We start from the raw sequence: 27,329 nt of genomic DNA, 5'->3' as shown, positions 1-27,329 counted from the left end.
GTCAGAGTGCTGGAAGGAAACAGATGGTACATTCAAACCAGGCAACCGAGCTGAGGTTAATGGAGGGCTATTTACACAGGTGTGGGTGGGGCTATGCGAACCAACAAGAGACACTGAAGCACCCATGGGCAGCGCCCCCTGGAGAGCCACTACCTTCCCTAGGACTGATGGGACTGTAAGGAGAGAGGTCACCAGACCCCACGGAGAGCTAGAGGAGACAACTGTGAGGCAGTGAGCTTCACACAGGAATGTAGCCCCTGCCGACCCGTGGCCTGAGAGGAGCATTGGTACCCCAACCATTCTGTCCTCCTGCCCCAACTTCCTCTGTGCCTCCATGAGCCAATGGGAAGCTAGAGGGTAACAGAGCCCAGGTGAGGCTGTTTATAGAGGTCAGCATTCTGGGGTTCAGAATATGGTGGGGAGGGAGGCAGGGAATCTGAAAGGTCAGACACAGAACGTCAAAAACATCCTTATCTGTGGTTTTCATCTAGTGCTCTTAAACGAGACTCACTAACCTACTGTGTTTTAAAATACAGCTTGCCAAAGTCTATGTTAATATTACTTAACTTTGATGTGTATCCGTGATGGTTAATTTTGTGTGTCAACTTGACTGCACCATGGGATGCTCCTAACCAGTTGAATGTTATTTCTGGGTGTATCTGTGAAGGTGTTTCTGGAAGAGATCAGGATTTGAGTTGGTGGACTGATTAAAGCAGATGGCTCTCCTCAACGTGGCTGGGCCTCATCCAATCCATCCAGGGTCTGAATAGAAGAAAAAGGGAGAGGAAGGGAGGACTTTTCTCTTTGTCTGACTGAGCTGGGATGTTGATCTTCTGCCCTCTGTGCTTCTGGTTCTCAGGTCTTTAGACCTGGGCTGGAATCTATACCATCGGCCCTCCAGCTCTCAGGCCTTTCTTTGACCTTCATCAGTTTTCCTGGGTCTCCAGCTCGCAGAGAGCAGCTCATGGGGCTTCTCAGCCTCCACAATCGCATGAACCAGTACCTGATAATAAATTGGTTCTGGTTTTCCAGAGAACCCTGATTAATACACTATCTGTGCATTCACTTAGGAGAAACAAAGTCATTAAATGTGAAAAAAATAAAATTGAGTCACTCAGAAGAATCACAGTATAGCTGCCCATCACATATTACAAAGAACAAAGTATTCTCAATTATTTAAGAATAAGAATTCTACAAAGAAAATTACTGGTTATCTGCGCTTACACAAAATATTTCATGGAAATTTTATTACCGTGTTTTTTTTTTTTTTTTTTTTTTTAATTTAACCATCATTATGTTGTGCATTCATCTGGAGTTTTCAGTTGTTCAGAATTCCCTGTTGGCAGCCAAATTCCTGTCTGGGAAAATGTATGAGCCAGCCTTCATCTTCCACGATGACTTTCCAAGGAACCATTACAATTAAGAGAATGTGAGTTACTCATCTCCAATAACTGTACATGACGCAATATTCTGAGGATTTGTTAACTGTCTCTGACACGAAATCATCTACTCACAGTAGGTGCTTCACAAAAGCCATCTTGAATGAATGAAGACCCTTTCTCACAGTAACAAAGTTGGGTCCAGGCTCCTTCATTTTTGCTCAGCAAGATGAAGCTAAGGAAACAGGAAGTAAGTCATCAACCAAATCATTATAACAAAACGTTCTATTCCATTCTCCATAATTCACCCTTCAGTCTAGGAGAACACTGACAATTGCCCCTCCAGATACAAAGAGACTGCCTCCTGTGAAGACACCTGCTTCACCCAAAGCCACATTTCCTTCCAGGTTGCCCGACCTCCGATGAGTCACTGATTCGCAAACCATAAAGGTCCGCCCTCTTGCCTCAACTCAGCATAGCTCTGACAGATCGTCCCATCTTCCCATCTCCCTTGAGGTCTGACTGGGGTTGCTGCTGACCCAGTGATATAGGAGTTAAGAAGAAAGTACTGAGGCAGATAGTGAGGGTATGGGAGTCCTCAGTAAGGTTTTCCTTTTAATGAAAAGCCGCCCCCAAATCATTTTCTTTTCTAACAAAGAGCAGCCTGGAAAATCGAGCTGCAGACACAGACAGAAAGCCGAAAGCTTGCACAGGCGAATGCCGGCAGTTCTGCCAATAAAAATATATTACCTGGGGCCGGCGCGTTAGCTCACGCCTGTAATCCCAGCTACTCAGGAGGCTGAGGCAGGAGAATCGCTTGAATGCAGGAGGCGGAGGTTGTGGTGAGCCGAGATCACGCCATTGTACTCCAGCGTGGGCAACGACAGCGAAACTCCGTCTCAAAACACAACAACAAAAAAACACTACGTGGGATTAGGCATGTTCTAAATGCCTAGAACATGCCTAGAACGGCTCCAGCTTCTCTTTTTGCCAGCCCTGCGTACAGTACGGAGTGGACAAGATGGCGCCGGCCAAGTGGAAAGCCTAGTTGCTGAATAAGATTAGGGTGGGGTGACCAGCCTTCCCTGCGCGCTACGTAAACGTCGCCCCTGGTCTAACCAATCGCTGGGCCCTACATAAATCAGACACCGCCTCCTCAAGCCGGTCCATAAAAACTGCTGCAGTCAGTCACGGGCCAGCCTTTCCCTCAAGGATGTCTGATAGCTGGTGTCCTCTCTCTTTTCTTCTGCTTGTTAAACTTTCCGCTCCTTAACTCAACCATATGTGTCCATGTCGGTAGTCATCTTGACGAGAGATGATGAACCCCGGGTATTTACCACAGACAGCGATGCCGCTTCACCAGCATTGCACTGTACTTACGCGCTTCCTGATCCTGCCTCAGCTTCTCCTCTGCACAGGCGTTGATCCCAAAAACAACCCGTAAGAAATGTCCTGCACGCTAATCTCCATCTCACAGTCAGCTTCCCAGGGAATGCAGCAGTTACGAAGCATTCAGCTTAATTTTGTTGATTGCTTTATGATTTTGTGCTTTTTAAAAAAATATATTGAAATATGACATATATTCAAAAGTGTGGATAAAGTCTCTATGACGATTAGTTTCCTGTGCCATCATAGGGGCCAGGCTTTAGTGCCTTTTTGTATGTGTGTCTGTGTGGTAACACGGAATTTTGCTCTTGTCAACCAGACTGGAATGCAATGGCGCGATCTCGGTTCACTGCAACCTCCTGGGTTCAAGAGATTCTCCTGCCTCAGCCTGCCAAGTAGCTGGGATTACAGGTGCCCGTCACCACGCCAGGCTAATTTTTGTATTTTTAGTACAGATGGGGTTTCACCATGTTGACCAGACTAGTCTTGAACTCCTGACCTCAGGTGATCTCCCTGCCTCAGCCTCCCAAAGTGCTGGGATTACAGGCGTAAGCCACTGCACCCGGCCGTTAGTGCCCACTTATTTAATCAAACACTAATCTAAGTAGTGCTGCAAAGGTATTTTGTAGATGTAGTTAACATATACAATCAGTTGACTTCACATAAAGATTACTTTTCATACTGTGAGTGGGCCTCATACAATCAGTTGAAAGCCTTAAGAGCAAAATCTGAATTTTCCTAGAGAAGAAAAAATTCTGCCTAAAGACTGCAACATCATTTCCTGCCTGAGTTTCAGCCTGCCAGCTTCTCCTACGGATTCTGGACTTGCCAGCCCCACAACCACGTAAGCCAATATGCTAAAATAAATTTCTTAATATAATTCTTAATGTATATATCCTTTTGATTCTGTTTTTCTGGAGAAATCTGACTTATACAGTCTCTTAACATGATTGCATATCTGTCAATTTTTATATATTTTGTGGCTATGTTATTAGGTATAAACAAATTTACGATTATTTCATATTAAACCTGAAACTATTATTATTCTGAAACGAACCACTCTTTGCTTTGATTTTGTAGCTGTTGCTTTGCATAGCAGTTTTACCATCCCTTACTTTCAACCTGTCGATATCTTTCTATTTAAAGTAAGCAGGTTGTTTAGCTTTGTTTGGTATTATTACCCTCTCTGATGAGCTTTATGTTTCAATTTGAATATTTAGTCTCTTTATATTTACTGTAATTCAAGGTGAAATCTACCATCTTACTATTGATTCCTATTTTCTCTGTCTGTTCTATGATTTTTTTTTTGTCCTTCCTTAAAGTTTTTGGGTTTATTTAATATTTTCTAATTACATTTTCTCTTCTATTAGCTTGTTATTTATATGATTTTAAAAATTGGTATTTTCTCTAATAGGTGCAACATGCATTCTTGACTTATTAAAGTGCTGTTGGTGTGTATTTTAAAGGCACTGCTGTAATTATGTATACAAGTAATGTTTATCTAGATTTACCACATAGACATTCTTACAATTGCTCTGTTACTTCCTGAATTTCCATGCTTTGCTTTACTATATGCTATTTACTATGATAAATGCATAACATTTATTGCGTATAGCTCTAAAGGCAAACAGGCAGTGCAGTTCCAATTTTATAGATGAGGAAACCAAAGCTCAGGGAAATATAGTGGGGAAGAGTATAGCTTGATAGCTAAAAGCATAAACTCTGGAATCCAATAGAATATTCCACCCACTGATCTTATCATTTTCAGAAAGCTATTTCCTGCTGTAAGCTTCTCTTTGTCTATAAAATATCAAATAATAATAATAACAACACTTACCTCATTCTGGTTGTGAGAGTGAATTAAGAAACGTTGAATGTTTCATGAGACGTCTGGCACATTTTAAGAACAATCCACATGTTCACATTGGTTATGATGATACCCAGCACTGCTGTAATAAGTGTGTCGTCCACTGCTGCTGCCCTGCTCACTGTGCTCCTCTAAGAGAAATGCTACCTTCTAAAGCATGATGAAGGAGGGAGAATTAAGCAATCATTGAGAAAGTGGTGGCACCACTTTGACCAGGGATGAGATCTGACCCAAGGGCAGCCAGAATATCAGGCAGCCTGTGTCCTTCAAAGTGGCCTGGCTTCTCCAACAAATCTCTGCTCAAAAGAGATTATGGTGACTATCTAAGACCATCAACTCTATCCCATTAGGATCTGAACAGGGAAAGACTGGAAGAATGGGCTGGTTGGTAGCTATGGGAGAAATATCAGAACATATAAAGAGAAAGGGAACAGTGCCCTGAGAGCAGTGGCCGGAGCACAGCTGGCACTGTATTCTTGCAACAAATCCTGACTACTGGGTAAGCCTGCAAGACTGAAAGGGCTTGCGCAGCACATCTGCCCAGAGTGGTATAGTTGTTAAGTGATGGAGATGATACTTACTGTCAATAGTTCAGACCATGAAGACATGGTTTATCTGCTGTGCCATTCAACCTTCCCCTCATTATCTAGGTTGTCTAGATAATTATCTAGACAATTATCTAGACTGAGATATGGGACAGAGATATGCATAATGTGCATTTATGTTGCCTAAACTTTGTAAATGGCATGAAATAAAAGCTAAATGAAGTATTAGGAAATCAGGTTTTTGTTGTTGTTGCTGTTTAGGACAAACATTTGAATGGAAAGCATGACAGGATTAACGTGTCTAATTTTAATTTTTAGACGTAAGTCACTAATATCCTTATTGAAATATGGATTCATCTAGATTGAATTTAATTTTACTATTTTGCATATAATTACAGAGTCTTGGAAACTGTGGGGGAAAGTGTGCCCAGTCAATCTCTGCTTTCTATAAATAAGAAACCAGTAGCATTTAATTCAGAGAAAGTAAATGTTGGCTCATAAAGGAGCAGAATATTCCTCCTCTGTAAAGTAAGGAATAATAGTGACTGTTACCATTCACTGGACCATCTCACTCCCATTCCCATCCGGAACTCAGGCCTCCCTGAATTCCAAAAGCAATGCCCTGGTGATAGAGAAACTTCTCTGGATTGGAGTTTTGGGAAATGTTATAAATGACTTAATGTATCAATGCACAATGGAAGTAGAACTATGTTATCTTAAGTCTCATTTCAAGAAGAAATCATTCTAGAGGTTGTTGACACAATCACCCAGTGTGTAGTGTAATTCCATTTCTAATCCTGTTCCAATACAAGCCTGGAAACTTAGACCCCCATGGTTAGAAACAATGGCTGTTACTGGCAAAAATTGAAAAGCTGACTTTTGAAATATAAAAGGTTTTCTTTCATGTTGTCATATCAATGTTCTGTTCTATTTTGTATTGCCTTTATACTTGTAAAACCCTTTTTTCACTCTGAGATACACAAATATTCTGCTGCATATTCTTCTAAGATTCTTCTAAGTAGTAATTTAATCATCCTGGTATTTCTTTTGGGGTAATGTGTCAGAATACGTGTCTAGGTTTACTTTATTATATTAATGTATGTATTCTTTTCCCAGAGTTTCTATTTCATTTCATTGTTCCAATAATCTATTCTTGTGCCAAAACCACATGTTTTGTCTATATTAGTGTTATGTTTCTATATATAACAGGGCAAATCTCATTGGTTAATCTTCTCTGTTTTGCATTTAAAAAGTTTTTTCTGAGCTCTACTTGTGAATTCATTCTTCTAGATGAATCTTAGTTTTACTTGAACACATTGAATAATAAATCTCAGTGGAAGTTTAAGTGCAATTGTGTTAACCCTATAAATGAATTTGTAAAATATCGACATTTTAATGTCATTATTGCTCCTACTACCATTACTGCAGTCTAGCTACCTGTAGCCTCCCAAGTAGATGACTACAGGCACATGCCACCATGCCTGCCTAATTTTTTTTTATTTTTTGTAAAAATGTGATCTTGCAATGATGCCCAGGCTAGTCTCCAACTCCTGGCCTCAAACGATCCACCTGCCTCAGCCTCCCAAAGTTCTGAGATTACCAGCATGAGGCACTGTGCCCAGCTTTCTTAATGTGGTTATAAGTTTTTTTGTTTTTATTTTTTGCTAGCCTTTATATTGTTTGCAAAAGTCTACGTAAAGCTATTTAGGCACTTAATAGTTTGTGTTGCCATTAGAAGTGGAAAATTATCTTCATTAAATATTATGAATAGTTTTATCCTGGTTTTTAGAACAACCATTAAATTTTATACATTCTTTTTGTGTTTAGCCACTTAATTTTTAAATGGGGGAGTGATTTTCTTGGCAGAGAACCATCATGTTTTATAAATGTTAACCCCAAAAAGGTAAATTTGTTCTCTTTCCTAATGTTGCATATCTTAATATGTTGACTAAAATTTCTAGAATGTTCAATGATAATGATGGTAGCAATCCTCTGGTTATTTGGTTCTTGGTTTTAGTGAGAACATGTAAATGCTTCATTGCTGGGTATGGCTTTGGCTATTAATTTAATATAGAGATTCTGTCTCATATTGAGAAATAATACTTATGTTCCTGGTTATGCTGCCTGCTTCTCCTCACCTCTGATAATAATGACTAAACTAATAGTAGTAGTAGTAATGATGGTAGTAGTAATGGTAGTAATAGTAGCAATTATAGTAGTAGTAATGGTGGTGGTGGTAGTAGTAATAGTAGGAGTAAGAGTACATAGTGGTAGTAGTAATGATAGCAGTAGTAGTAATGGTGGTGGTAATAGTAGTAATGATAGTAGTAGTAGTAATGGTGATACTACTAGTAGTAATGGTAGGAGTAGTAATTATAGTAGCAGTAGTAGTAATGATAGCAGTAGTAGTAATAGTAATGGTGGTGGTAGTAGTGGTAATGATAATTGTGGTAATGGTAATAGTAGTGGTAATGATAGTAGTAGTAGTGATGGTAGTGGTGGTAGTACTAATGGTCATAATAGTAATGATAGTAGTAGTTATGGTATTAGTAGTAGTAATGGTAGTAGTTGTCTTGATAGTAGTGGCAGCAGTAGTGATAGCAGCTAGCATTTACTGAGCACTCATTAATACTTCACAAACATTTAAAATAAATAATCATCTTAATATCTATAATGTAGCACTGTTATTAATCCTAATTTCACATAAAATGCAGAGGCTTAAAGACATCAACTTTCCAATGAGTGCTAGAACTCAGCTTTGACCTTTGGTCTGCAAGAGTCTAGAGTGTGGAACACTAATTTTTGGTTACACAAAGGGCTGTGGTCATCATGCTTCATGTGCCCTCTCTCACAGGGATGGCCCACTCATGTTGGCTCTGCCTGTGCCCCCAGGATTATTGCCCATGCAGATGGCAGGCCCCAGGCTCCCTTGCTGGCTGCCCTCTTGTTGTGTTTGGCCAGCGAGGATCACTGGCATGCTACTGAGGGTGAGGAGAGAGAAGTAAAGGTACTTTATCCTCTCCATCTGTCACAGGTGTGATAGGCTGGGGCTGGTGTTATAGGCAGTAAAGGAATTTACCAAAACAGTTGTGGGTTAAGAAAGTCAGATTTATTAGAGAAAGTACAAAGATAACGTTGCAAGAGAGCAACAGGTAGCATAGCAGAGAAGTTTGATAAGGTTATGCTGGAGAGGCTGCGCACAGATAGGGTCATGCTGCTGGGGCTACATGTGGAACAAGGTATTTGGGAAAAGCATGTTGTGCAAGTAGGTGGTTTGTGGTTAACTGTTTCTCAGAAAAATGGCTTGTCAGCCATCTCTTAGAACAGTGGCTCTCCCCAACCCTCATTCCTGTTCCTGCCAGCTAGAGCCCCTTTCTTGTATGTATTAACTTACCAGGACTCCATGTTCCACCCTGACAGAACAACGATGACAAATCTTTGGCATTAGTATGGAGGTCTGATCTTTCAACTGCTTCCTGCTGACTGTGGGCACAGTGTGGGCCCTACCTATGATCGTTGGTCTGTTAGGGGACCCTGTGGATTATTGTCCCTAGTTATGGGACTTAGTCTATTAGATGCTGCTGGAGGATAGAACTGAGGAAGAAAGAGCGTATTAATATGGAATTGATATCCATTGAGTCTAGAGGAGATTCATGCGGTTCTCTGAGGGTGATTGGCTGATATCCTTGCATCATTAGGAGTTTGCTGTGGAGTTGCTACATTCTGGAAGAAACAAATTTAACCAGCAAATTAAAGAGACAAAGGACTGAAGAGGAGAAGTAGAAGTATAAATGCAGCTGTCCTAGTAAAGGAAGGAACCATGTAAGGGAGTGGAGAGCAAACTTAGAAAGAGTTACACAACCTCAGATATAAGGAATCTCAAGCCATTTAGAGGAATTATGACAGAAGAGGTCAAGCTGCAAAATACTATTGGGGGCAAGGGTCCCATTTGGAAGCCAGTAGGAGTAGTGGCCATGCTGTATTACACAAGAAAATTCGATGTTTCCTTTTGAGAGTCTGGGGGTCAAGTTTATCCCAATGTTTTCGAATGCAGCCCAGAGTTGAGTCTGAGAGAATGGAAGGGCTTTGTCCCATGGGGGGATTGGAAAAGAATGTCTACCAGGGACACAAAGCACAATTTCTCTTGGGGTCTCCATCCAAGGAAAGGGGGTTCCACTTATGTCCACTGAGGAGGCTTGAGAGGCACTTTCCAAAGGAGCATCCCACCTGTCGGGAAGAACCTCTCAGCACGAGAGCCTTACACTGGATAGATGAACACAGGGTGAGCAGCCCCAGGTCAGTCCAGGTACGAATTATACTGCGTGCTGAATCCAGGTGTAAGGGGAAAAGGTTGAGGGAAGACTCACTGTTCTGGTGCTGTTTGGGATCATCTTGCTTAAAATGTCCAGAAAAGGATGGCTGGCTTTCTTCACAGGAGAAATTTTGAGTGAGAAGGAGGGGGTCTGAGTTCCCCAAAATGTGTGTGGGTTTTCTCCTGGTCAAGCTGCCGCTGCCTCTTGCACTACATGTAGGGATCGGGGACTTTTGACCAGAAGGGTTAGGAGAGGACCATCCTCCCTTCCAAGCAAGGCAGCCAAACCTGTTTACTCCTTGGCCTTTAGGCTACACCAGAGAGTGGCCCTGGCCAGTTACCATTAGTTGCCAGAGGGATATTAGAGTTTATCCACCAGAAGACGGGAAAGGAAAGGAAACTCTACACTCTCACTCAATCGGACGGTGATGGTCAAACGTCTTTCCACTGGGGCCTTCTGGTCCACCAGGGAGTAGCCCCAGTTGGGGGCCATCAGATGTCTCCAGGCTTGGATGCTGTCCACTAAGAGGTTGGAGTTGGAGAAGAGGAAAAGGGGTGAATAGGGGAGGGGTCTCTGTATGGACCACCAAAATGTTGCTGGTGCGACTGGCTGGGTCTTGTAGGCAGTGAAAGAATTTACCAAGACAGTAATGGGTAAAGAAAGGCAGATTTATTGTACAAAGTACGAAGATACATTGCAAGAGAACAATGAGGAGCACAGCGGAGAGAAGGATGTCTGCGAAGAGTCAGGGGCTGGAGGGAAGTTTTATAGGGTTGTGCTGGAGAGGCCACCTGCTGATAGGGTCATGCTGCTGGGTCTATGTGCAAAACAAGGTGTTTGGGAACAGGGTATTGTGCAAGTGGGTTGGTTTTGGTTAACCATTTCTCAGAACAATGGCTTGTCAACTATTTCTTAGAATGATGGCTCTCCCCCATCCTTGTTCCTGTTCCTGCCAACCAAGGCTCCTCTTTTTAAATTTTTATTTTATTTTATTTTTATTTTATTTTTTTGAGATGGAGTCTCGCTCTGTCACCCAGGCTGGAGTGCATGGAGTGCAGTGGCCCGATCTCGGCTCACTGCAAGCTCCACCACCCGGGTTCACGCCATTCTCCTGCCTCAGCCTCCCGAGTAGCTGGGACTACAGGCGCCCGCCACCATGCCCGACTAATTTTTTCTTTTTTTTTTGTATTTTTAGTATAGACGAGGTTTCACCGTATTAGCCAGGATGGTCTCGATCTCCTGACCTCGTGATCCATCCGCCTCGGCCTCCCAAAGTGCTTGAACTGCAGGCGTGAGTCACTGCGCCCAGGCCCCTTTCTTTTTTTTTTTTTTGAGACGGAGTCTCGCTCTGTCGCCCAGGCTGGAGTACAGTGGCCGGATCTCAGCTCACTGCAAGCTCCGCCTCCCGGGTTTACGCCATTCGCCTGCCTCAGCCTCCCGAGCAGCTGGGACTACAGGCGCTCACCACCTCGCCAGGCTAGGTTTTTGTATTTTTTTAGTAGCGACGGGGTTTCACCGTGTTAGCCAGGATGGTCTCGATCTCCTGACCTCGTGATCCGCCCGTCTCGGCCTCCCAAAGTGCTGGGATTACAGGCTTGAGCCACGGCGCCCGGCCAGGCCCCTTTCTTATATCTATCAACTTATCAAGACTACCCACTCTTCTTGCCAGGTGTGAAACCTGTAGTAGTAGTGGAGTTCACAATAATAGCTCCTTAACCATAGCCTCCACAGTGGGTCTCACCACTAGCTCCTCCCCTTTTTCCTTTTGACCTGGGTGATGACAGCTTATCATGGTTGCAAGCATTATCCCTTATATATTTCCTTAACCTTGCCATGCCCATTATAAGTTGTCCTTTCCTTACAGTTTCTATTAAAAATCCTTATGGGGACCATGACTGATTCAGAGTGTCTATTTGTTTTTAATTAAAAATATATCTTGTAAAATGCTGAGAAAATAAAATAGGAGAATATTTCAATGACCTTGAATTTGGCAATGACTTCTTAAATCCAAAAGCACAGTCCATAAAAAAATTGATAAGTTGGATTTTGTTAAAATTTCAAACTTCTGTTCTGTAAATGACACTGTTCAGAGAATGAAAAAATAAGCCATAGACCGGGAGGATTTTGTGAAACATATGTCAGATAAAAACTGGTATTTAAGATATCCAAAGAACTCTTAAAACTCCACAATAAGAAACAGTCCAATTAAAAAATAGGCAAAGATCTCAACAGATACCTTACCAAAGAAGATATATAGTTGGAAAATAAGCATATGGAAAGATGCTCAACATCATTAGAGACTTTCAAATTAAAATGAGATATTACTACACACCCATTAGAATGACCAAAATCCCAAACATCAACACCACCAAATTCTGATTAGAATGTTGTGCAACAGATCCTCTTACTCATTGCTAGTGGGAATGCAAAATGGTATGGCCACTTGGAAAGTGATTTTGGCAGTTTCTGACAAAATTAGGCATACTCCTACTCAGTAGTAACACTCCCTCATATTTACCCTTATGAATTATAAACTTACATACAGACAAAAACCTGCACATGAATGTTTACAGCAGCTTTCCTCTTAACTACCAAAATTTAGAAGCAACCCAGATGTCTTTTAATGAGTGAACGGACAAATAAACTGTGGTACATCCACATCCATACAATGGAATACTATTTATTAATGAAAAGAAATGAGTTATCAAGCCACAAAAAGACATGGAGGAGCCTTAAACACATGTCGTTAAATGAAAGAAACCAATCTGAAAAGGCTGCATGTTGTATGATTCCTACTCTATGACATTTTGGAAAAGGCACAACTCTGAAGACAGTAGAAAGATGAGTGGTTGCTGGGGATTGGAGGACAGGGAGAGATGAATAGGTAGTACACGGGGGATTTTTAGGGCAGTGAAACTATTATTATATGAGATACTTCAGTGGTGGGTACACATCACTATACATTTGTCGAAACCGCTAGAATGTGTAATATCAAGAGTGAAACCTAAAGTAGACTACTGATTTTAGTAATAATAGTGTATCAATATTGGCTCATCAATTATAATAAATGTGCCACATCAATGCAAGATATTGATAATAGTGGAAACTGTGGTAGGGAGAGGGAGTATATGGGAACTTTGTATTTTCTACTCAATATATCTGTAAAGCTAAAACTACTCTAAAAATAAAGCTTATTAATTTTTAAATGTATCTTAATTATTAATGTGTTTTCAGCGTGGGTAGAAGTAATTGTGTAGTTTTACCTTTGAACTGTGGCTTTATCAATTAAACTGATAGATTGCCTAGTGTGAAATGAGTCTGTATACCTAGAATAATTCTACTTAAAATGGTATGGTCTCATTTTTATTTAGCATTGAAATTGATTTTTTAGAATTTCCTTTAGAATTTTTGCGCCTATATTCATAAGTGAGAGTGTCACATGTGCTATTTTTTTTAGTTGCATGGTTGTAGTGTTTTCTCAAGCTTGGTAACAAGTTAATCTAATGTCAAAAATAAATTGAGATTCAAGTATAACCAATTATTATGGATATGCAATCTATTATATATAGCATAAAGTAGTTTTATATGATACAACCTAATCTTGTAAAATCTTGGAGTAAATTTTAAAATTTCTGAATAATCCTTTTAGTAATATGCATAGTAATAGGCTTATTCAGATATTCTGCTTCTTAGGTAAAATATTATAATTTATATTTGCCCAGAAATTATATTTTTCATTAAAGCTATCAAATTTATTTATGGAAGGCTTATTTTTAGAGTTTCCCTTTTTTTTGTAGTTAGTTTCCTTTGAATCTGTAGTCATGTCATTTTTTCACTCTCGCATTTGTGCTTTTTAATTTGAATCAAATTTATTTAATTAAAATAATAAACATTGAAAGTAAACACATGTCTTTTGTTGGGTTTTTATTATTAAAATAACCATCTTTAAGTTTTATTAATCTATCAATTTAACTGTTTTCCCTTCTTCTGATAATTTAATTTCAGCATTTATTTTTGGTAACCCAATCTCCTGTGAATCTCAAGTTTTGTTATTTTCTTAATTTCTTATGATGAATAAGTAGTTTTAAAATTTTTAAATATTTATTATTTAATAATGCTATTTAAAAGTATGAATTTGCTTTAGAAAAGAAACTTGACATCATCTGCTAAGTTTTAGCAGTTTAACTGTAATGTACCTTAGTATGATTTTCTTTTTTCTTAATCTCTACTTGGGGTTTACTGAGCTACTTAGGGTTGCTTGAATTTTTGAATTGATGTATTAATATTTTATCCATTTTGGCAAATGCTTTGCCATTAAATCTTCAATTGTTGCTTTTGGCCCATTGTCTCTCTCCCGCTTCCTCTCTTAGTTCTAGTACACATATGCAGTTTTACTAAGACTCATCCGTCTTTGGTCCTTCCTTGTTTCTCAAGGAAGAACCTTCAAGGATTTGGGCTGAGAGACTAGTGGGTAACTCTCCCTCAAACATGGAAGACTGTGGCAAATCCACCTTTTAGATTTGAGCGTGAATCTTTAGCTCCCATATCCTGCAGCTTTAAATGTGGCAAAAATCTTGCAGGACCAATTGGCAGGCCCTGTCCCTCTGGGGAAACACAGTCTCTCAAGCACTTGGAGAATAAAGCATTTTACTCTGTCTTCTAGGAACCCTTAGCCTTGCTCTCGAGTCCTCCATGTTCATCTCCAGCACACAGAGAATTTCTTGGGGAAAACAACAGTTAAGTCTGTTCTTCTCAAGTTATATAATCTTTTGTGCCCGTACCAGCCCTGAGTGACCAACAAAAACGTCTCTGGTTTCTCTCCCTGGTGTGGGCCAAATCTGATCATGAGTCCTTATTAAACATTAGCAAAATTCCTACTGCCCTAGAAGTCTCCTCCTGTGAAATTCTAGTTCATTTAATTATTGTTTCTACAACTTTATGGTGCCTTGAAACAAGATTTTGGTCATTTATCTGGCTTTTTGTCCAGTAATTGTGTTGGGAACATTGGGCAATCACAACATCTACATTCCACTTGGAAGTTGAAGTCATAGCACAAGTTTGTTTTTTTTTTTTTAAATGGGCGACACAATCCACCCATTTAAAGTATATGATTCAATGACTTTTAGTATATTCACAGAGTTCTGCAATCACTACAACAATCAATTTTAGAACATTTTCATGACACTACAAATAAACCTTGCACCCCTTAAAAATCACCCTCAATTACTCCAGCCCCTCTAGCCCAAGGCAAGGATTAATCTACTTCATCTTATATACATTCCTTTTTTTGGAAATTTAATATAAACAGAATCATACCATATGGGGTCCTTTGTGACTGGCTTCTTTCACTTAGCATCATGTCTTCAAGGTTTGTCTCAGTTGTAGTACATGCCAGTACTTCATTTCTTTTTTATCATGGAAGCATGTTTCATTACCACATTTTTTAATCTATTCATCAGTTCGTGAACATTTGGGTAGTTTCCACTTTTTGGTTATTATGAACAATGCTACTATGACCATTTGTATACAAGGTTTCATGTGGATGTATGTTTTCATTTCTCTCGGGTATATACCTGGGAGCGGAATTGCCAGCCTGTTTTCCAAAGTGGCTGCACCATTTTACATTCATAGCAGCAGTGTATGAGGATTTCAGTTTCTCCATCCATATCCTTGCCAACACCTGTTTTTATCCATCTTTTTTGTTACAGGCATTGTCATGGGTGTGAAGTAGTATCTCATTGTGGATTTGACTTCAATTTTGCAAATGGCTGATGATGTCAAGCAACCATTGATGTGCTTATTGGCCATTTGTATATCTTCTTAAAAGAACTGTCTATTCAAATCCTTTGCTAATTTTTAAAAGTGAGTTATTTGCCTTTCTATTATTGAGTTGTGATAATTCTTTATATATTCTAGGTACAAGTTCCTTATAAGAGTGGTCCCCAACATTTTTGACACCAGAGACCAGTTTCATGAAAGATATTTTTCACAAAATTGGAACTGGGAGTGGGAAGTGCAGGGGGAGGGGCATGGTTTCAGGATGAAACTGTTGCACCTCGATCATCAGACCCTGGAGTCTCATAAACAGTGTGCAACCTAGATCCCTCGTGATGTGGTTTGGGTTGGCTGTGTCCCCACCCAAAATCTCATCTTGAATTATAATTCACATAATCCCTATAATCCCCATGTGTCAAGGGTAAGACCGGGTGGAGGTAATTGGATCATGGGGGTGGTTTCCCCCAAGCTGTTCTTGTGACAGTGAGTGAGTTCTCACGAGATCTGATAGTTTTATAAGTGTCTGGCATTTCCCCTACTTGCGCTCACTCCATCCTGCCACTCTGTGAAGAAGGGGCCTGCTTCTCCTTTGCCTTCCACTATGATTGTAAGTTTACTGAGGCCTCCCAAGCCATGCTGAACTGTGAGTCAATTAAACCTCTTTACTTTGTAAATTACCCAGTCTCAGATATTTTTTCATAGCAGCATGAGAATGGACTAATACACCTTGCAAGCATAGTTCGCAATAGGGTTTGCACTCCCATGAGAATCTAATGCCACTGCTGACCTAACAGGAGGCAGAGCCCAGGCAGTAATGCTTACTTCCCTCAACTCATCTCCTGCTGTGCAGCCTGGTTCCTAACAGGCCAGGGACCAGTACAGTCTGTGGTCTGGAGCTTGGGGACTCCTGCTTTGTGAGACACATAATTTATAAAAATGTTCTCCCATTCTGTGGATTTTCCTTTCACTTTCTTGATGGCATTTTTTGAAACGCAAAAGTTCTTAATTTTGATGATGTCCAATTTATGTATCTTTTTCTTTTGCAGCTTATACTTTCGATGTCTTATTTAAGAAACCATTGTCTATTCTAAGATCATGAGGATTTATGCTTATTTTCTTCTAAGAGTTTTAGAGTTTCAGCTCCTCCACTTTGGCTAATTTTTGTATGTGAGATAGGACTTCAACTCATTCTTTCATGTGTGGGTATCTAGTTTTTCCAGCTCCACTTGCTGAAAGGCCTTTTCTTTTCCCATTTAATTGTCTTGGTACAGAAATTTTAACATATAGTTTTACACAGTCATTACTTTCTAAATGGTTCATAGTAGTAACTTTCGTTTTCTTTTTCTTCTTAGCTAATATTTACAAGATTTTCTTTGTATTCTAAAGTTACTGGATTTTCTGAAATGTTTTATTCCCATTAGTTTTTATTTTTATTACATAGTCATGATAGAGTGTGTCATGTACAAACAAAATTTTTTAAAATCCTGTAGACTATATAAGATACAGTTTTTGTTAAGGTTTTCCAAAATCTTGGAAAGGTATATTGTTTAATATACACTAATTAAATCTAATTAATTACATTATTAATGTCCTCTACCATCTTAGGTATATTTTTGGTCATCTTGATTTATTTTATTTATTATTATTATTCTTATTTTTTTTTTTTTTGAGGTTGGAGCAAGAGTTTAATGAGCAATCAAAGAAAGCTCTCCACCACAGACAGGGGGCCCAAAAGAGGGTTGCCCTGTTTTTGGTCTTCTTGATTTATAAATACTGATTTATAAATACTGAGAGCAAAGCATTAAAAATTATTTCTTATCCCTTGTATTTCCAAATACTTTTACTTATTTTAAAGATAAATGTTTGATGAATTAAATTTTATGGCAATTTTATCATCACTGTGATTTTTAAAAATCTGTCCATATAAAATGACCATCTTTGCATCATCTAATGCTTTTTTACTTGGAATTCTACACTGTTACTTTCTTTTGATCTGTGTTGTTTGAGATATCTTTTCACATGCCTAAATTTTTAATTCTCTTGGTTATTTTATTTATTGTATTAATTTTTCCCTTTAATAAGAAACGTTAAACATTTTATTTATTTATTTATTTTTTATTTATTTATTTATTTATTTTTTTCCTGAGACAGAGCCTTGCTCAGTGGCCCAGGCTGGAGCGCAGTGGTGCGATCTCGGCTCACTGCAAGCTCCGCTTCCCGGATTCACGCTATTCTCCTGCCTCAGCCTCCCGAGTAGCTGGGACTACAGGCGCCCGCCACCAGGCCTGGCTAATTTTTTTTTATTTTTAATAGAGACGGGGTTTCACCATGTTAGCCAGGATGGTCTTGATCTCCTGACCTCGTGATCCACCCACCTCGGCCTCCCAAAGTGCTGGGATTACAGGCGTGAGCCACCGTGCCTCGCCATTTTATTTAAATTTTAACTATTTAAATTTACTTTTATAATTGATAACTGTCGTATTTTATTATAAATAGTAATAATAATAATAAACATTGTTTGAGCTTCGATTGTGAGCCAGACACTAACAAATACTTTTTGAACATTATCTTATTAATCTTCAAAATTAACTTATGGTTAGGTTTGTTATAACCCACATCTTATAGATGAGAAAATAATAGACTTTAGGGAGTTGGCATTTCATATCTTTTTTTTTTCCTGCTTGTGTGCTTTTATCTTCTTGTTTTCTCTTTTTGTAAGTTGATTATTTTTAATGTCTTTGTACTTCTAATAACTAGAAAGGTATATATTTTGTTTTTAATTATCTGGTAAATTTCTTCAAATCTTAGAACATGCCCTTGAACCAATATTTATCTAATTAGTATTGCTAACATAAGACAGTTTCTATTGATGCTTCATTATAGAAAATTAGGAAACCAGCTGCTTCTTATTCCTTGCCCTTCTTCTCCATCTAATTTTTAACTTTGGTTGCAACAATCTAATATTTTAAAAGTGCATAAGTGTGTTTGCGGCTGTGTGTTTGTGAGAGAGGGAAAGACTGGAGACTCTTCTTTTTCAGGAGCATTTTCAAAATATTTACCCTATGGTTTCAAGAGTATTTTCAATAATTGCAACTTTTAAAAACGAACCTGAATGTTCTTTATTTACCACAATTTTCATATTATCAAGTTTTTTACTTTACTCTGATGCAACACATATTCAATTTTTTTTTTATTTTTCTCCAAAATGGCATGGAAGTGAACTACTTCCTAAAGACTTGACTATTTACTTTTACCTTTACAGATGAGTGAAAATTTGTTTAGTCTAGATTCTTGGGTTACAACCTTTCTTTTTAAAATCTCTGTAAATGTTACTTTTATTTATGTCTGATGTTCATTCCTATGGAAAAGTCTGAGACAAATATTATTTTTATTAAATTGTAGGTAGATTGACTTTTCTGCTGAAATACATGGGGAGTGAGCTTTTGTCTTGGATTTATAAATTTTACAAAACTGTGTCCAGGTACTGATCTATGGTTTTAGTCAACTGATAACGGATGAAGTATTTTGATTCACAGATTTAAATTATTCAGGTGAAAACATGTTCTTTTATTTTAGCATTGATTATTTTTCCTTTTCTATTTGTTATATTAAAACATACAGACGCACAGAGAATAGAATTTATTAGTTCTTTCCTTTATTTTTATTGTCTCTGGATTTTGAGTATTTTCCTCCCTTCAAAGTTTTGTTTTATCTGAGTACTATATTGTTTCAGTTTTACATTTGTATCTTAGATCTTTTAGAATTTCCTCTTAGTTATAGTGTGAAGTATGGGTCCACGTTTTTCTCTTACAAATGAAACCAATTATTTCAACACCATTTACAAGAAAGTTCATAATTTCCCCAATAAATAATGAAAGTTCATAATTTCTACAGTAATTAATGAAAGCTCATCATTTCTCCAAATTTATAAATTCTCAAGTGAAAGTTTGTGTATAACAAAGGATGCATTCATCCTTTATCAAACACAAATTTTTTATATACTTGGATCTACTTTCTATTCTGTTTCATTGGTCTGTCTATTCGTGGAACATTTCCAGAATGGTTTAAATGCAGCAGCTCAATGCTATATTTTAATACCTGATGGGGTTAGGGCTGCCCCCACCCAGTTTATCTTCCTTTTCGGGGGTTTCTTAGCTATTGTCCCATCTTTATATTTCATATGAATTTTAGAATCGAATGTCTAGCTCGAGGGGGGAAAAAAAACAAACTTGTTGCTCTCTTTATTGTGATTGTATTGTTTATTCATTCATTTTGGGAAAATTGGCAAGTTTATAACATTGACTTGCTCTGTCCATGAACAAGGGGCGTTTTCCTTATGGTTCAAGTTCATCATGGGTCTTCCAAGAGCGTTTTCAAGGCTTACTCATGAGTTTTTTTCCATATTTCTTGCAACTTTTTTTTTTTTTTAAAGACGGAGTCTTGCTCTGTTGCCCAGACTGGAGTGCACTGGCGCAATCTCGGCTCACTGAAACTTCGCCAGTGATTCAAGGGATTCATCTGCCTCAGCCTCCTGATTAGCTGGGATTACAAGCTTGTGCCACCATGCCCAGCTAATTTTTGTTATTGTTAGTAGAGATGGGGTTTCACCATATTGGCCAGACTGGTCTCGATACCCTGACTTCGTGATCCACCCGCCTTGGCCTCCCAAAGTGCTGGGATTACAAGCATGAGCCACCACACCTGGCCACAACATTTATTTTAAGTATTTTGTATTTTTTTGTTGCCCTTGTAAGTGGGGTATATTTTTTCATTGCTTTCTTCTACTGGGTGGAGGTGGCCACAGTGCTTCCTGATATGTAATACTTCTTTCTATGACTTCTGGCTTTTGCTGTCTTTTCCCCTTCACCAGCAAGCCTCCACGTTGCCTGCTTCTTTCCTAGAAGACTTACACCTCTGGTCCTTTGAAACATCAAGCCTCTTTCTTTCAATTCCACAGTAGCCAGTGGATCCCTGAGGCCTCAGACCTGTTCTCTATGTCCCATCTCAGGACACTCCTATTTTCTTGGGGGGATGGTTTCTCTTTTCCTCCATGCTACATCCTAAATGCAGTCACACCTCTTCTATCCTTGTCCATCTCTGTCTTTAGTCTGTAGTCTGAAACTGACTCTGCTGGTTTGAGAGGTTCTTCCCATTACACATATAGTCTATACTATTCTTTGTCTTCTAGTTTTGTTGTACATGAGGGTTAGGGGTCATATTTCTTAATATCCTCATTGATCAGTTTGCTTTCAAAGGATATATGGAGAGATACATATTCAGGTAGCTACTATTGAAGGTGGGGAGTGCCACCTGCCGCTTTTCAATTTGAAGAGCATATCATAATTGTTTGTTTTTGTTTATGATGGTAGCAAAGTTAAGTAAGTACTATATCAACACTAAGCAAGAAAAAACCAATAAGCCTCAAATAATTTGGTCAACTAGCTTAGAAATTAGATATTAATTTAATGCCATTTTTCCTTTGTAATTTAAGTTCTCATTGCAGACTCCATCCTGTAAGAACCAAGAGTGGTTCCTTCCCCTTGTCCCCTTTTCCACCCCCAAAACTCTTTAATTAATTGATATTTAGCTTTGTGTTACCACTGAAAATTCACTAAGGAATTGCATACAGAGTTTATTAGAAACTATGAACATATTTATGAGATTGAACACTCATTTGTACAACTCTCATTGAAATTAGTGTGGTACATCAAATGATCATATGTCAGTAATTCAGGCTATGAGGTTGACAAAGAAACCAAGTGATAGATGTATGTATATACAATAAGATAAAATATGCAGAGAATTCTTTTCCTTACATATTTGAAATCAAGAAATTTTCCTTCAAAGTAAGGCATCAAAAACTTTCTTTTTTTTTGTCCGCCAATGAAGGAGATAAATTGCTTTTAAAAATTCGAAGATGGAGAAATCTTATTTTCAAAACAACTCGGTGGAATTCAGTTAGCTTTTGATATATTATTGCCGCTGATGTTTCTAGATGCCTATTTATTAAAGCAAATGCATAGACAAAGAAAGATTATTTTTACTTTGTTCAGTCAAAGGTGAGCTTAAAGGAGTAAAATAGGTTTACTTCAAATGAGTTTCTACAAAGATGAAGGATTTTATGTGTGGGTGGTTCATTTTTTTCCTGAGAAATTAATTACTATCTTTAGTCATATAATCATTATTTTCTTTGAATGTGACCTTTTTCAGCATTCTTTTTGACAAATAAAATTTTGATTCTGAATAATCATTAAGATATCATTATTTGAATTGCATTTAATATTTTAAACAAATGAACTCAACATTCTAGTTTTAAAAATTAATAAACTCAAAGAGTCTGGGATCTACAACAGTAGGATACCTCTTGCCCCTCCCTAGTTCTTTTAATTAGTGACGTCACATTGTAAATTTGCCTTTTTCTCTTATCCTTTGTGCATATAGATGTGTAATTTCTTGGTGCTTAATTTGTATTTGCATTTTCTTGTATATACACAGAGCTCAGGTACTAAGACTTTCCCCTCATGTCTCCCTGCTGATCCATGGAGCTTGGAGTTCACTTTTTCTCACTGGGGCTGTCTCTTCTCATAGTTGGCCCCAATCAAAAGAGATAGAGAACTTCTGCCTTGTTTCCTCTTTGGTCCATTTTCCGCAAGCCTTTGTCTCTTCCACATTCCTCCTGCTATCAGCTTGCTGCCTCCCCAGTGGGGCCGGAATTTGGCTGAGGTTAGAACAAACAGCCTATCTGAAATCACGTTTGATATCAATAATGTCTCCATACCTTGTGACTTCTTCCAAGTTTTTCTAATGCAAGGTCCAGGATCTTTCTGAAAAAGAGAATGTTCAAGTAACTAATTTCAATTTCACCTATCACCATGTAATGTGACACTTGCGTTCTCTAATGTCTAGTGCAACACGGTGTCTCTAAATATACTCAGAACTGCCCATTTCCATGTGTATCTGAAGAGTTGGAAGTGGAAATGCCTCCTTTAATATAATTCACCACTTTCTCCAATTAATATAATTTACCACTCTAGATGAGAAAGTGATCCTTCATCTCCACAAATTGGGGGCATATTCCTGCCCTGAGTATCCCACAGGGACATGTGGTCATTCACTACTTGGGGAGAAGTAAAAACATTTCTATGTCCTGTATTTCAAACTACTTTAGCCTCCGCTTTATTTATAGGTCAATTTGCTGAACTCCTTAAATCACTCAGGCTAGCCATTTTGGTTCATATTGTTTGGAGATCCATGTAAATAAAAGAATAGATTGTCAAGTTTTGTCCAAGATTTCTCCTTAAAAAGACTTCATCCAATTAATACAAAATGTATACTTTGCTTAATAGCTGAATTGTCAAGCATATTTATTTTATGATGTAATTAAGACCAATTCATGGATTTATAAGGAAATCATATTCAGTTCCACAAGACAACGGACTTTCTAACATCCAAAGCCCTAGAACGTAAAGTAAGTGGATTGAGGATTAATGAGTGCCCCACTAGGGGTGAGTGTGGGTGGGGTTGAGTTCAGCAGAGGTCAGCTCATCCCTGGTGATTCAGTGGATTCCAGTGCAGCATGAGGAACATTAAACAAGGCAGGCTCTCAGGTCCCTTCCTTCTCTGACAGCTAAGACTCCAAGATAACCAAGCACAGGACAAAAGCTACATAATGTTTCAGACGAACCAAATAAAAATACCATTTTCAAAGGTATCCTCAGATGACTCACGTTGAAGGATTCAGATTTAGTCTTGCATATTTTCCCACTGCACACTTGGTTTTATCATTGCACTTGGGTTTATTATTCTTGCTTTGCCTCATTCTTCTTTCTGTCTCATCAAAGACTTTCTCATCATTTGAAACAATGAGCAAGAAGAACACAAATGTCTTCCTCATTTCTTTTCCTAACATGATCTCAGGTGGAATGGAAGGGTGTTGGAGGTGACAGCAGATATAGCAGATTTATACTGTTGTGATATGCTTGCAAAATGCCTAGATGACAAGGTGGAAGGGAAATAAATAAGTCTTGCCTACCTCTTTTTCCCCATCTTCAGCACTGCTATATTTTTCTCTCTTTTTTTTTTTTTTGACATTTTTCATCTTTATAAATGCCTAGAGGAGTTTAGTAATAACATAAAGGGCCAGGCCGGGCGCGGTGGCTCAAGCCTGTAATCCCAGCACTTTGGGAAGCTGAGACGGGCGGATCATGAGGTCAGGAGATCGAGACCATCCTGGCTAACACGGTGAAACCCTGTCTTTACTAAAAAATACAAAAAACTAGCCGGGCGAGGTGGCGGGCGCCTGTAGTCCCAGCTACTCCGGAGGCTGAGGCAGGAGAATGGCATAAACCCGGGAGGTGGAGCTTGCAGTGAGCTGAGATCCGGCCACTGCACTCCAGCCTGGGCGACAGAGACTCCGTCTCAAAAATAAATAAATAAATAAATAACATAAAGGGCCAGTTTCTACCCTCCTTAGGGAGCCAGCATACTAAGGAGAAAAGTATATATACAAGTACATAGAAATCTTATGCTCCAAAGGGTAGGATAAAACGAAAATAAAAGTAATTTAGAGTAGGAGCAAAAGGCATTGAAAAAAGTGTAGACTGCCCCCGCTCCCCTGCCACCAACCCACAATCTGTCAAGAGCTACCTGTGTTGCTTTGAACCAGACTCTCTAGGACTTAGTTTCCTCATTTGTAAAAAATAAATAAATAAATAAAGCCCTGAGAATCTTCCAGTTCCAACTTGCAAATTTTTGTGATTTTATGAGTTGCCATGATTTTGTGGACAGCAGATCAATAACTACCCAGAAGTGGGAAATATATGGAGGTTGTTCTAATCTCTGGGGGCCTGGATCCCTCCTAAGACACCCCTGATGGCCACAGTCAGACTGAGCCTTCTGCTGGACAGATTGCTATCATCCTGCAGCATAGTATGCCTTAGCTTTTTATGCCTCAAAGCTATTTTTCAGCACTTTTCTGCTGGCTTTCCTCCTCCATAGAGAATGGGCAGATAGAGAAGTCAATACATTGGCATTTCCTTCCTCTTTGCTAGTAACACAAAAATGGTTTTACTAATAGCAACAGGTAGATGGTGGCTTGTTTATAGATTTTTCTTTTTCTTGCTTAGAAGCTGGTAAAGGCTCTTGGGTAAAGGAAATGACTTGGGACATCTGGCTCCCTTTCTGACATGTAAATACTTTGGAAATCATCGTTTTATTCTTACAACAAAAAAGCTGGACTTTTTCTTGGAAAATCAATTATATTTCTTGGAACAATGAAAGAATTGTGGCTTTAGGGCAAACTGCCATCCCCAAATCTGGGGAAATATAACCAAATCTGCTTACCTGGAGCAGAAACCACATGAAGCATAAACTCATAGGAACACTCAAATGGAAATTTTGATAAACCAGGAGTGTAGACTAGCATGAAAGTCAGAAACTTCCAGGGGTCCCCAGTCCTCAGGGACCCCATACAATCATTGGCTTTACCTCTAGGAAATTTACAGGTTCTCAAGATGAAGATCTGAGAGATCCCTTCAAGGTTCTGGCAGGAGAAGGGGGAGAGTAATCTTTGTGAAATGTGTCTGCAACAAAAGCCTGTGCTCCAAGAGAAAAGACTTTGCCAGAGTCATATTCCAGTGGAAAGCACCCCCCGCAAACTCTCTGTCTACTTTTATAGGTGGCAAAAGATCCCCGTATTCAACAAGGACCATGGCTTCCAGGAAATAGGTTGGGGAGGCTGCAGACAGGAAAGGGAGTAGGAGGCAGGGGGAAGCGAGAGTACCAAAGGAGAAACCTTGTAAAGGTTATAGCCCCAAGACACAGCCCCATTAAAAGACTGAGATTTATTAATAAAATTAGAGAATACTCCTCCTCCCCTGCACCTTACCATCACATCAACAGGAATACAGTATAAACAGCAAGCACAGCTGAAAGAGGTGACACAGACTCTCTCTAAGAAGGAGTACTTAGGGAAGCCCAAAGGCAAGAGATGAGACAAAGACAAAGACACTAGAGAAATTTGAAACCTCTGGGTATATTTATATTTGTAACATACAACTATAGCAAACACTAAACACAAACAAACTTCTGGCCAGACGACCATTAATTCTTACACTAAATGCCTATTTCACTTCCTATTACTCAATACATTGTATCTGACTTTCAACAAAATATTATAAGACATGTCAAATGATGAGAAAAAAACATTCTGAAGAGACTAAACAAGTTTAAGAACTAGACTCAGATATGAAACACATGTTGTAATCATTATGGAATTTAAAGTAACTATAATTAATATGTTAAGGTAATTAATGAAAAAAATAGACATGAAAGAACAGGTGGATAATGAAGTAGAGAGATGGAAACGCTAGAAAAGTATCAAAAGGAAATGCTAGAAATGAAAAACACTAACAGAAATCAAGAATGCCTCTGATAGGCTCATTAGTGGATTAGACACAGCCAAAGAAAGAATCATTGAACTTGAAGATAGATCAATGAAAACTTTCCAAATTGAAGTACAGAGAGAAAAAAAGAATGATAAAAGCACAACAGAACAATTATGAACTGTGGGACAATTTCAAAAGATGCAATATACGTGTAATTAGAAGACTAGTAGGAGAAGAAACAGAATGGAGCAGAAGAAATATGTAAAGAAACAATGACCGAGAACTTTCCAAAAGTAATGAGAAACACCAAGCCACAGAGTACACCAAATAGGATAAGTGAAAAACTAACAAAACACACATGTAGACATATTATATTCAAACTTCAGAAAACCAAAAACAGAGAAAAAATCCTGAAAGAAAAAAACTTAGATGTAGACAGAAAAAATGCAAACTTCACTGTTTTGCTTATCATTTGAGATATTTTCGACTTTATTGATTTAAACATTGCTGGTTTTCTCACTTTGCTCAATGAATAGAATAATGTTAAATACTTAACTATAGGTACTATGTTTTTCTTTAAGTAAAGATCAAACAAGGTCACATGTATATGAGGAAGCACCTTTTAATTGCTGCATTCTCTAAATATGAAGAGCTACAATGATTAACGAATTGCATCCTTGTCACCCCTCCAAGCACCTTGAGATAAGCTTTCTCAACAAGGAAAATCTTGAGATGTAGTTTGAATCACAAGGCATTACCTAATGGATATAAAATTGGATAATGTTTTGGCTTAGATGAGAGCAGATCTGATGTTTCCAAGGTAAAGGTTAATGGAGAAGGTGAGAAGGGAGTGAGATGCAAGCTCATGAAATAAATGCTTGGCGTAGGAGCAGCCCAGTTGAGATGTGTTGGAATCAGGCAGGCAATGCAGATCTATATAGAAAAAAACTCTCAGAATTCCCAGAGAGGTATCTTAAGCCAGGAATTATGAATTTTTAATTTTTTTGAACTTACTAGGGCAAAAATATACCAGCAGCAAAAAGATCAGACAAATAGACTTTTGTAAGAGAGAGACTGAAATAAATAAATGACATTTGCATTGAGCATTACAGTTTACAAAACAGTTTCACATGCATTGTTATTATTTGGGTTTCATAACCAAGAGTGCTTAGACTCTGATAACTTAAGAAATTTTACAACATTGCTTGACATCAATTATGGTTGAATAATTATTCTCCCTGCTTTTAAACTCTGAACCAGACAGCTCATGAAAATACGTTTCTATAAGGACAGGAGGTAGTGGTGACAAGCAGAGAAAATTTTCATATAGACATTTAAAATGTCAAGATGGTGCCAAAATAAATTATTTATTTAACAGTTGATAAAACACTTTTGTGCAATGATCTCAGGTAGGCAGTAGTGATTGTACTCATTCTCGTTTAGATTAAAAGTCAGGAAACAAATCTGTGAAGTGCCATGCCCATCATGCCACCCATAGATATTGAATGTCAGGGCTGAGATTCAGAGAATTTGAGAGTTCTGACTCCCAACTTGCCTTAGTCAGGTCAGGCTGCCATAACAAAGTGTCATAGAGATGGTGGCTTATAAACAACAGACAAGTGTTTCTCACAGTCCTAGAAGTCCAAGATCAGGAAGCCAGCAGGGTTGGGTTCTGGTGA

The 27,329-nt window shown here is 38.6% G+C and overlaps 1 protein-coding gene and 1 long non-coding RNA gene across 5 annotated transcripts in view; one reads left to right on the top strand and one right to left on the bottom strand.

Moving 5' to 3' along the window:
- LOC105472640 (Down syndrome critical region protein 8) overlaps positions 1 to 2,808 on the bottom strand; it is a 120,328-nt gene extending 117,520 nt beyond the window's left edge. For 2 of the 4 annotated variants that reach the window (XR_011622821.1, XM_071095714.1), the window contains exons 1-2: positions 2,130 to 2,667; positions 1,515 to 1,614 (exon numbers count right to left, since the gene is read on the bottom strand). Coding sequence is in view for 1 of the 4 variants with exons in the window: in XM_071095714.1 (XP_070951815.1) it covers positions 1,515 to 1,594 (80 nt within the window). In the remaining 3 variants the exon portion in view is untranslated. Of the gene's footprint in view, positions 1 to 1,262; positions 1,615 to 2,129; positions 2,668 to 2,759 lie in introns of those variants that run through there. The other 2 variants (XR_011622820.1, XR_011622822.1) reach the window with 2 other exon arrangements.
- The window catches only part of LOC105472639 (uncharacterized), a 77,674-nt gene continuing 52,027 nt past the window's right edge, over positions 1,683 to 27,329 (top strand). The window contains exons 1-2 of the long non-coding RNA XR_981688.2: positions 1,683 to 1,829; positions 3,508 to 3,609. This is a non-coding gene — a long non-coding RNA (uncharacterized lncRNA). The remainder of the gene's footprint in view (positions 1,830 to 3,507; positions 3,610 to 27,329) is intronic.

The sequence above is a fragment of the Macaca nemestrina genome, chromosome 4 (genome assembly GCF_043159975.1).
Source record: "Macaca nemestrina isolate mMacNem1 chromosome 4, mMacNem.hap1, whole genome shotgun sequence".
Taxonomy (NCBI): domain Eukaryota; kingdom Metazoa; phylum Chordata; class Mammalia; order Primates; family Cercopithecidae; genus Macaca; species Macaca nemestrina.
This window is presented reverse-complemented; position numbering and strand designations above follow the sequence as displayed.